The 11941-nt window shown below is 41.0% G+C and overlaps 1 protein-coding gene across 1 annotated transcript; it reads left to right on the forward strand.

Moving 5' to 3' along the window:
* Positions 1–48: 48 nt before the first annotated feature.
* maco1a (macoilin 1a) lies at positions 49–10597 on the forward strand. Its single transcript, XM_041054034.1, has 11 exons — positions 49–283; positions 1296–1437; positions 1886–2012; positions 2167–2290; positions 2450–2628; positions 4561–5104; positions 5430–5588; positions 7522–7704; positions 7803–7923; positions 8176–8350; positions 9873–10597. The coding sequence occupies exons 1-11, from the start codon at positions 204–206 to the stop codon at positions 10073–10075; spliced, it is 2037 nt and encodes a 678-aa protein (XP_040909968.1). The 5' UTR covers positions 49–203; the 3' UTR covers positions 10076–10597.
* The last annotated feature ends 1344 nt before the right edge of the window (positions 10598–11941 follow it).

The following is an 11941-nucleotide window of genomic DNA, read 5'->3' on the forward strand; positions in this document are numbered from 1 at the left end:
CGTCAGACGAATAATCAGGGGACGCAGCGTGTCGTGAAAAGGGGAGGGCCTTCCGCGGACTGTTTTTATTTATTTCTTTGTTTCATGTGCATAAAACAACAACAATGGTGGATAATTGAAGAAGTGTGAACATTAGGATGAGCGAATGACATTTCCAGTTACAGTTACCAGACCGATATCACAAGTGAATCAACAGGGGGAGGATGAAGCGGCGCAATGCGGACTGCAGCAAACTCCGACGGCCGTTAAAACGGAACCGAATCACCGAGGGTATATATAGCAGGTACAAAAAAGGGGCTGGAGGGACGTTATTGTATAACAATGGCGCCTCTCTGCATATGTCAAGACAGGGATGCCAGCCTCTGCTACATTCATATTCAAGCACGCCGCGGGTTTGAGCCACATTATGTAGCTAAATGGACATACCCGCATATTGACAGAATTATAGGCCTAACGTCAGTTGTGTGGCATCTCATACATGATTTGTTTCAAGCTAGGTAGTTAAAATTCTGGCTAAATTCAAATTAAAGGTCGCTGTGAGACTCTGTGGGCATTCAGCATGACTTGTAGCACATTCCGCTCATCGGAAATGTTTTCAGCTAAAAAAAAAAAAAAAAAAAAATTGCATGAACTTGTGAGAGACATTATGTTCGAGCCTGAGATGACAACAGCAATGTCAGGGGCGCTCGTTTCGAAGTCCGGGCTGACGCCGACGGCGGGGCTCTCACCTGTGCTTTGTCTGGCAGAGGTCGCCAGTGAAACAATAACCGCCAAAGTAGACAGGTCTAACTGGGCCATGTGAAACGTACGTATTATTTGAGGAGACTCGATATTAAAATAGCACTCCTCTTCCTATGGATTGATTGATGGCAAGCCAGTAAAAGGAAACCAGCTGTGCTCTAAGTAACGCGTCTAGACATGACAGTCTATACATAGGCTCTCAACTTCTCTCTACCCCTTTCTCTTTCTCTCACTTCTTTGGATGTCTCTAAGCCCGCAATATCTGCTCAAGTTTCTTTGATAACAGAAACTAATTATTGGACTTAGGGATATCTAGATTTGTATACATGCTCACTGCTGAATTGGTATTTATCAAGCTTCAAACCTTGTACGATCTTGAGGTGACATTGCAAGTCACACAGCAAATGTGGTTCATATAAACACTAGCCTTTTGTGGAAACCTGATGTCATGATACCATCTAAATCCTCAATAAGCCGTATCCAGTAGCTCTTCTCGTGCCTCTCTTTTAACAATTTTCGTCATGTTTTCTTCTCTGTCTTGTCTTCTCCCTCAGTACGTTCCTGTACCTGAAGTTCCTAGTAGTGTGGGTGTTAGTTCTACTGGCCGACTTTGTGCTGGAGTTCAGGTTTGAGTACCTGTGGCCCTTCTGGCTTTTCATTCGAAGTGTCTACGACTCCTTCAGATATCAGGGACTGGTAAGAGCTTATGTGTTTTGACCCTGACCCCTGTTTCTACCTTACGTAAATTTGCCTCTGAGTACTCAGGCTGGAGGTGGTCTGGAGCACATTTGGTCTGATAAGCAACAGAGGTTAAATGATTAGGATCTCAGTCCACAGGTACAATGGGAATACACCTGTATCCTGTATAAGGATGCGGCACAGTAGTGCTCATATGAAATGGGACCCAGGTGGCAAAGAGAGAATCATACTTCTCAAATGTGCATGATAATGGTAGTGTGTGTGGGTAACCAGCGAGCAAGATTTTTCAGGTGTGTTTTGCAGTACACAGGTTAATGTATAAGTGTTAATGTGTATGCACAGGCTTTTATATGAGTGCACATGCGTATGTACGTTTTCCACTCTGGAAACTATGCACAGTTGTTATGGCATATGTAATTGTCCATCTCTTTTCTCCTACTCTTAGGCGTTCTCTGTCTTCTTCGTGTGTGTGGCGTTTACATCAGACATCATCTGCCTCCTTTTCATCCCCGTCCAATGGCTGTTCTTCGCCGCCAGCACCTACGTATGGGTCCAGTATGTCTGGCACACAGGTTAGTCCAAGTTTTCTGCGGATTCTTTTTTTATCCCTGCCAGCCAAACGGCCACTTTCACCCGAAAGACTCTGTTCACAAGGAATTCACAGCTGCCAAGTTTCTTCAGTACTAGACCTTAAAGTGCTCGTATTTCATTTTTACTTTCACGCAGAGAGAGGAGTCTGTCTACCCACTGTATCGCTGTGGATCCTGTTTGTGTACATCGAAGCTGCCATACGGTTCAAAGATCTGAAGAACTTTCATGTAGACTTGTGTCGACCCTTTGCTGCTCACTGGTAAATGTCATAGTATAGCCTATTGTCTTTATTTTCTGTAATACCCATGAGATATATAAAAAATCCATGATGAAAAAGCACATCCTTCAGTATTTATTGCTTAAAAATACAGGGATATCTTTATCCAAAACTGACACTGTGTTTGCTCTCTCCTCCCAGTATCGGTTATCCAGTGGTGACTCTGGGCTTCGGCTTTAAGAGCTACGTTAGCTACAAGATGCGGCTGAGGAAACAAAAGGAAGTGCAGAAGGAGAATGAATTCTACATGCAGCTTCTACAGCAGGCTTTACCGCCAGAGCAACAGATGCTGCAGAGACAAGAGAGGGAGGCAGAGGAAGGTGAGACGCACACAGATGAAAACACACATGAAATACAACACTTATATACTTAAGGCAGATTAAAAACACTACAAATATTCTGCAGGCTGAAGAAGCAGTAATGACTACAAATGGTCAACCAGAAGCAAAGGCACTCATAGACAAGGAATCACTGGGTTGGTTAACCAATCCAGTGGACGCATTTACCCACAATCTGTTTTCTCAACAGTCTCATGTCTGATGTTGTGTAACATTTGTTTTTCTTTGTAAATATATTAAAGCTAAGTTTTCCAAATTAATTAATAACTCTAAGAAGGATTTCCCTTCTGGAAGTTGGTTTGTTTGGTCTAGACCAACAGAAAAAATCTACTTTATAGCCTTTTGTGTTCACTCTTTTACGAAAGAATGAAAGCTGTAAGCTGGTCATATGGATTGACAGGTAACTCACTGATTAGACAGCTTTGGCAGTTGTCGTCCTGCATTATCAGCATTACATGGACCCAGGTGTGGAAACCGAACTGCAGTGACTTAAAGCAAGTCAAGTCATGCTGCATTTTACCATATGTGTTTATTTATCTTCTCCAACATTTACAAAGAGCTCACCTAGAAGTAACTGATTGTGAGAATTATTAGTCAAGACCGCAAGTAGTTTTCATATGTCATAAACTGTAACAAACCCTGTACAAAGACAAAAGGGAAGTCTTTGTACAGATACGTTATGTTGTGGTAGTTGTTGCTGTGTAGCAATTAACACTGCTACACAGCCACAACTACCACATTTCATCTTAGGTTTTTAATTTTTTTGACTTCAGTTCATTTCAAGTCCATAGCTGTTGTCATATTTGTGTACAGTTACCATGGTTGCAGGTGTCTTTTGCAAGGTGTCCATGTCGCTCTGCTCTGTCGTAGTACAGACTGACTCACCTCAGTAAATCCAGTTAGCATTTCCAAACTGTCTGTCTGTTTGAACAGAACCGCTCTCTATAATCTGATCTAGTACAGTTGTACGAACCTAGCATTACTGCAGCTACCTGTGGTGATCACCGCTGAGCAGTGAGTCAGTAAGAAGCTGGATTCACTCACCTGTTCACTGAAATACAGATCAGTTTAGTTTGAGAGGGGAGACGCTATAATACAGATAATGTGATTATTTGATGCACTACCAACAATAGTCCAGGAACTTTCTCACTCCTCCTGATGAGCAACGCTAAAGATAGCCAGCTGAAAGAAATGTTAATGTTCCCTTATATTCCACAGCACTTAATACATTAGTTTATGTTTTTATAAATGTCTGTGTGCTGGCTGCATGTTTTCATAGTTTGTCTCACCTGTTTTGTTGCCGCCTCTTGTCTCATTCTTAGTGGTTTGTGGGTGAATTTAGTCCATAAATCAGTTTCTTCGGTGAGCAGGTAATGTCAGAGATCATAACACTTTCAATTCACTAATCGATTAAATAACTAAAAATTGCGGCTCTAGATAAAGTAGGATACAATCTCAACACATGTCCAGTTCAACACATTTTGACTTGTAGCTATGGTTATCAGATGATAGTGTATAAAATATATCACTTACAAAGATCTTTTTTTTTCACATTTCACAGTCAGCAGTTGGTTTCATGGTAGTTTAGCATTATAATTCGTGGTAAAGTCATATGAAAAAAACAGTGTGTTTTCTGCTTTGTTTTCACTTCACAAACAAACTGACATATATTTGTCTATTTTGTAGTTAGCAGAGAGTTGGAAAGGGTTCCTGTGTCAGTCCTTCTGTCTGTTGTCATGAGGCTGTTAAATGTATTTTGTCTGAAATTTCCTCTGTTTTTATCAGTCACTAAGGCTGTCATTCGGTCTCTGTTTATGGTCAAATATGTTTCCACTTGGCTTAGGAATTTGGTTATTTCTGACCAGCATGCTTTTGTACATTCACTAACACTTACTTGTGCTTGCTCTCTTCCAGCTGCTTTAGCTAAAGGGATCTCAGAGGTAGAACCTTCAGTAATATCCCAAAACGGAGCACCTCCTGGAAAGAAAAGCACCTCAGTCCCGTTACCAGAACTGGAGTACCGGGAAAAGGGGAAGGACAGCACTGCTAAGGAGCGTGAGGGCAAAAAACAAAACACAATTGGGATCAATAACAACAGCATTATACACACACTGGACTCTAAACTACAGGAGACAGAGTATATTGAGAACTACATTGGGGCAAAGAGACTGAATAACGACCTGGCAGGAGAAAACACACTCACCGACACCAACACGCACTCTGCTTCAAAAGAGGAAATTGGGGGGGCGGGGAAGAACTATAAAAATGCCAGCGGAGGTGGGGGCAGCATTTCTAATTCATCTCCACGGAATCACAGTTCTACAAATGGCAGCGTGCCGCCAGGTTCCTCAACCAGTAAGAACGAGAAGAAGCAGAAGGGGGCGGGGAAGGGTCAGAAGGATCCGGTGGAGAACTGTATTCCAAACAACCAGCTGGGCAAGCCAGATGCTCTAGTACGGTAAGACTCACACTGTTAGACTGTTTCAAACACCTGTTCCTCTGTCTGTACGTCTTGTTGTGGCTGCATATGCTTGTTGATGCATTTGAAAGGGAACATCTACATGCTTCCTGCTACATTTTAGTTGTGCTTTTGGTTTCAGTTTTACATAACTGACACTTTATTGAAGGACTGTTTTGCTAACTCTTGCGGTCATCACCATCCGTGCACTAATGAATTGTTTCTGTATGAACTAGTTAAAGTGGATATTTTTTCCTCTGTTGTTGTGGCTTCCTATGGTTTTCATTAGATGTTATCATTTCCCTCTCATCTTCTTGCCTTAAAGCCTGGAGCAGGATGTGAAGCGACTGAAGGCAGATCTTCAGGCCAACAGGCAGTTGGAGTCGGAGCTGCGGAGTCAGCTTTCATCTCTGGGCAGCCAAGACCGCAGCCTTCGTTCTGAACTGGGCCAGCTCCGCCAGGACAATGAGCTGCTACAGAACAAGTGGGTGCATGGGCAGGCTGATCATTGAGTACACTTAACTAAACTCTAACAACAATAGATGTGATTTTCTTTGAGAAGTTAGCGCACAAAGGGTGGACTTCAGTCTTTGAAAAAAACACATGTAAGGACCAAGTAGGTTGAGGTATCTTACTTACTTACTTACTTACTTGTCTTTTTATCCCTCCTCTGTTTTTTCTTTATACTCTAGCTTGAACTGACTGTTCCTCATGGACAGGTGTTGTTGGGTACTCCAATAATTTATTAAATGTACTTCCATAATCCCTTTGGGGAATTTACAATAAACTGCTTTAAAAGATAATAGTAAAAACAGAAGCAGCAGAGGCCAAGAAACTGCAACCTTTAGTTTGTTGTATGGGTCAAGTTACAAACTTGGATCCTTTCCCATTTCCCATAATGCCACTTAATAGCAAGTTTTCATTTGAACCTCCACAGTTTGATTCAGGCTTTTGAATAAAAAAATCTATAGTCTCTAAGCAGAGATGACCCTGATAATAACACAGAGGTTTAATTTGTGGATTAGAAAGCACCCCCCACCCCCCGTCACAGAACACATTATACAGCTGTTTTACAGGCTGAGTAATTCTGCTCATGACCTTTGCATGTAAAATTGGTGGAGTACCCCTTTAAAATATGATCTAGCTCACAGCAGTAGTAACTGAATTGAGAGTATTTCATTTGATTTGTATATTGAATCCACAGTATAATGTTTTAAAATTGGAACACTTCAAATTCCCAGCTCTAAGACCTGTGTAGCAGCAGTAGTGCTGAGTCCTATTTTAAAAGTTGACTAGGTATAATTAACAGTGTTTCCCATACACTGATTTATTTGTGGCGGCCAGCCACATATTGATTTTCTATTTTCTCCTTTTTTTTTTTTTTCCTTAAACGGGTAAATCTCATTTCATTGCACAGCCTCACGCAGTGCATTGATTCGCTCAGCTCCTCCTTGCCCCGCTCTCTCTCACAAACACATTGATGGCTAGCATAGCTGCTAGTCAGTATCGACTGCTCATGCGAGTGGATAAAGTTAATGTTACTTCTTTAACTCTGATTTGAATGTTTGCTCCCCCAGTCCAGATGAATGCTGAAAAATATTTTCAAAAATTCAAAAGGTGTCATCCTGAGGAGGCACAGAGACTGTCTGGACCAGAGGTGTTAGCTAAACAGAGAACCTAGAAACTTAAAACACGTGTGGGAAAGCTGAACAGTCCAGCCTGTGTGATTAGCCGTCCACTTAATTTGTTTCAAATATTTCCAGGCTTCAGCCAGTGCTGCTGTAGCAGCTGAGGCAGCAAGAGAGGGTCAGGAAGGGATAGCTGTAGTTAATAAAGAGAGAGATGTAGGAGAGGAGGAAGGCAGCCAGCAGGCTGTTGCTGAAGAGCCAGTGAGGTCAGACACAACAGGGCAAACTAACAGCAAACACAGAGATAGAGCTGTATGTATTGTTCAGTTATTTATTCGTCACAAAGGACTTGGCAATGAAAATATTTGCAGGGGGCATCAAGATACATAGATGACCCCCAGTGGTCATAGATAGTAGATAGATCCTTGCATATTAGTGATTACAGCAGTGTTAGCAGCTCTAAGAGGTTTTACCTCAGCATGCTAACATGCTCACAATGACAATGCTAACATCCTGATGTGAAGCTGGTGTAATGTTTACCATGGTCAGCATACACTGTCAGGGCAACATGGACATCTGTGCCATGGAGTTAGTGCCAATCCACACAGCACGTTGAGATATTTCACAGGATAAGTAAAAACTTTGACCAGCTGGGGGCGCTATAGGAGGATTTTTGGGATCACCAAATTAATGTGACAGCAACAGCCAGGTTTAAAATTTCAAAAGTAAAAATACAGGAACCAAACTTATAAAAAAAAACAAAAAACTGTGTTCATCGTCACACTTTAGGCTCCACAGTGCCGTCCAGGCCAAGCAGAAGGATAAACAGACCATCTCCCAGCTGGAGAAGAGGCTAAAGGCTGAGCAGGAGGCTCGGGCCCTGGCTGAGAAACAGCTGGCTGAGGAGAGGAAAAGGAAGAAGATGGAGGAGGCCACTGCTGCCAGAGCTGTAGCGTTAGCTGCTGCCTCCAGGTACTAATTACATGATTGTTGGGAAGTTTTTTCTGTCTGTTGACTCTTTTTGCCTTATTTCCAGTGTTAAATTGCTGATTTTCTCTTCTGTTCAACAGAGTGGAGTCCACTGACTCTCTTCGTGCCCGTATCAGAGAGCTGGAGACAGAGTGTAAGAAGCTCAGCATGGACATGAAACTTAAGGAGGAGCAGATTAGGGATCTGGAGGGCAAGTGTCAGGTAAGACTGAATCACAGTACCGGTAATTTTTTTTGTAATTAGCAATATGTATCTGCAGTTACCAAGCTGCTGAAGGAATTCAGTTTCCAAAGAGATGCCCTGAGCCCTCTGATTACATCAACAGTTAAAGCTTTGTTTGGGAAACGTTTGGTGTCTGCAAAATATACACAAGAAGAAAAGTTTCATGTAGCATAACCATCTCATTTATCTCATTTCCCATTTATCTTCTCTTTCCACTTCTGTCACATGTAGGAGCTGCGGAAGTATAAAGAGAATGAGAAGGACACAGAGGTGTTGATGTCAGCACTGTCAGCCATGCAGGAGAAGACCCAGCACCTGGAGAACAGCCTCAGTGCTGAGACCAGGATCAAACTGGACCTCTTCTCTGCACTGGGGGATGCCAAGAGGCAGCTGGAGATAGCACAAGGTAGATGCTGACCGTAGGGATGCAGTGATAGGCTCGTGTCACAGTCAGTCATGTTCAAAACATCATAATTTTTTATATGAAATAAGCTTTTTTTTTCTAATGCTACAGAATCTTTGGTACAAAACTCTGAATGTAGCCTAAATAAACAGTGAGTAAAAGTTTTGGCTGCACAGAAATGACCAGAGGTTTGTTGAGGGAGAACAAGCTTTGATTTGCATCCCACATACTAGTATGATAAAGATGGGGTGATAAAACACAGTTAGCTGATATATAATTAGCTGTTATATAACAAAGCACCAGTGACTACCACACCAAACCATACTGAGATTTGTAACCATTTATGACCTAATTCCTCTGGGTAACAGTTTCAGACCTTGTACTGTAACTCGATGCCCAATTACAATTACTGTATTTCTGCCTCAAAAGATAAAATCAGAAAAACATAGCCTTTACCACAGAACCACAAAGCTCCAACTACTTTTTCCTAAAACTGTATCAATAATAGAGTTGAAACTATTAGTTGATTAATCAACAGAAAATAATAATAACCAAGTAATCATTACTTTTCATGAAAAATTGTTGAAGCTCCCAAATATTCTCAGGTTTCAAGTTCCCAAATAAGAGCTTTTATATGTCATATGTCAATGTAAACTGATATATAGCAACTTGATTGACATTTCATAGTTAACAATTCATTGATTAATCAAAAAGAAATAATAGAGATGATTAAAATAATTATTAGTTGCAGCCCTAAGCAGTAATGATAGATGATAGGTAATAATAGTGTGATATGTTTAGTGTTTTGCTTATAGTGTTGATATCACAACAGCTGCAGGTGTTACTAATAACACTAATGAGGGCTCTGTCCTTTGCTAAATGACCCAATAAGTCATAACAATGACAGTGAGCTATGATTCACATTACCAGGCCTCTTAACCTGCGGAAGCAAAATGGAATTCAGGCATCTTTATTAGTTTTTTTATTAATTATAACCATGCTTTACAACTGTTTCAGTGAAAAAGGCATGTTATCTTTTTATTGTGTAAAAGTTGTAGGAGGCTTTTCCCATGGCAGACATTTTGACTCGTCACAGCAGGCAAAACACGGGTGAAACTAATCTCCTTAACGAAGGCTCAGTGTTATTAGGTGTCTCGTTCAGCCATGACAGTGAGTTGTTATTGGTGTTGTTAATTACACCTGTGCTTTCCCTGCTGTGACATGTCAGACATCTGCTATGAAAAAGCTCTGTAATGGGATGGCAGTGTCACAGTTGGTTAGTATTAGTACTGCACTATTCTCATTAGCTTGTAAAAGAATGACTTACCATACATAGAGTGGCTGGAAAATATAAGATACTGACTGGGCTTGGGAAATGAAACAAGCACCGGTGCCAAACCTAAGGTTTAGTAATATAGAAGACTCTATACACACACACACACACACACACACACACACACACACACATATATACACACATACACACATATATTTATAATGTCTCTGTTTCCTTGGTCTCATTCAGGCCAGATCCACCACAGGGAGCAGGAGATCGCAGAGCTGAAGCAGAAGATAGCAGAGGTGATGGCAGTGATGCCAAGTCTGTCCTACTCGTCAGACGGCAGCAACCTCAGCCCCGTCACCCCGCACTATTCCTCCAAATTCATGGACAATAGTCCCTCCTCTCTGGACCCCAACGCCTCAGTCTACCAGCCCCTCAAAAAGTGACTCTGACATCCACACTTTCTGTCAGACAGAACTTTTCCTCTTTCTTTATTTTAGTGAGGCTCTCAGTTCCGGTTTGCTTTTGATTTTTGTTTTTTTTCTTTTTTTTTTTGAGTTTACCAGCCCCTGACAGTTTTTGCACTCAGACACACACACACTTACACACACACAGTGCACACAACCCCTCCATACAAATGCGAACTTTGTTTTTTTTTTTTTGGTTCTATTATAAGAACTGTTATTTTGAGGGGGTTGTGTACAATAGGGTTTTTTTGTTGTTGTTGCTGTTGAGTTTTGGGATTTAGCCATTAGACAGCGTGATCTGTTTGAAGGGGGAGAAAGGAACACACAATTTGTTGGCCAAATGTCTACTTAAGAGCCATCATGCATCACTTCATGTCAGTCCTCTTTTGGTGTACAGTATAAATCCCCCCACAGCCATATTTTCTTCTGTAGTGAACTGACACCCAGACATTTAATTTAAAAAAAAAAAAAAGGAAACAATTGGCTACATGATGGTTTATATTAAGACAGAGGATATGATTTCAGTTCAGATGTGAATTTGCAACTCACCTGTAAAGTAAAGCCCTGTGAGAGATACATGAATGTAACACTATTCATGTTTTGATATCACCATTAACTTAAATCAGTGATAGGTTGTTTTGTAATGTTTCAGTTCATTTACGACAATGTACATTTCTTCTAAAATAGTGATATTGAACAGGTAAGCGTTTGCTGTGTTCCTCAGATATTCCAGTACAGTTTATTCCCTGAATGCTGGAGTAGTGGATTCTCCAGGATTATCAGTAAGTGGATGAAGCAGATGTAGTTTTGTCCTTAAAAAAAAATATGCTACTGCTAGATTCGACCTGGCACTGCCAAAATGTTACATTAACGTTCATCTGTTTGCTGCAGACACCTTTCCTCTCCCTCTGGACCAAATTAGAACCCGTTAGGCCATGTTCTTCACTGGATTTAATGATGTCGAGGTAACCGGTCGTTACCATTATTTGCAGATTTTACAGTGCCTTGCAGTTTCTCTTTTTCAGATGCAAAAACCACATACTTTGCAATCCTGGGATCTAAAAGCGTCAACCCTGAAAACCATTGTTTTCTCTCTCTCTCCGGCTCTGACACGCCTGGTTTTCATTTGTTCGAGTCAAAGTTTCCTCCGATCATTTCAATTCAGTATTCAAAGGCTGAAGGAATTAAGTGTCACCTCAGACACCTCCAATCGTTTTGCAGCTAATTGTCCTCAGTATTGCAGGCCTAAAGGGAAGACATAACTATGGACGTGATACATGTCATTTCATAGCGATGCGGTCTTGGTATGCCAGACACCAACCAAACTGATTGTCTATTATTATCATGCCCTAAAGTTGGCATTTAGTTGTTTACAACAATGTACATTAACTTACTGAGGAATGTTTTCTTTGTTTATTTCATTTCAGTTCTTAAGTGCCAAGTGTTGATGTTGGGTTTCCATCCATACTTTGATCGATGTAGCTAGCATAATGTTTGCAGAAGAGTGCTGTTATTTTTTTGTCATTAGAACATATTTGGATGGTGTTGTGTTTACACGGTTTTGGGCTGATCATGATGACACAGTAGGTGGTCAGTTGGACTGATTGTGTTGTTGACACATTTATTTATTTGTTAAAGACTTTTTATTGAGTGACACCTCCTTGATATTTCCCATCATATTCAGTTGATTTCCTATATTTTCTAACCAGGAAGGATTCAGTGAATGTGTTGTGTTGGGAAAAGGTTACCCCTGAACTATTTGACCATGTTGTGCTGTCATGTTGCCTACCTGGGGGAAAAAAAAAAAAAAGTATTTTTTGTGGATCGCTCTGGCGTTGTGAATTC

This window comes from Toxotes jaculatrix, chromosome 13, assembly GCF_017976425.1.
Source record: "Toxotes jaculatrix isolate fToxJac2 chromosome 13, fToxJac2.pri, whole genome shotgun sequence".
NCBI lineage: Eukaryota > Metazoa > Chordata > Actinopteri > Toxotidae > Toxotes > Toxotes jaculatrix.

What these genes read in the sequence shown, in the direction of transcription:
- maco1a (XM_041054034.1), top strand. Translation starts at nt 204, where the DNA reads ATGAAGCGGCGCAATGCGGACTGCAGCAAACTCCGACGGCCGTTAAAA. An exon ending in AGAGAGGGAGGCAGAGGAAG is followed by an intron (nt 2,629 to 4,560) that starts GTGAGACGCACA and finishes GCTCTCTTCCAG; the next exon opens with CTGCTTTAGCTAAAGGGATC. An exon ending in AAGCCAGATGCTCTAGTACG is followed by an intron (nt 5,105 to 5,429) that starts GTAAGACTCACA and finishes CTTGCCTTAAAG; the next exon opens with CCTGGAGCAGGATGTGAAGC.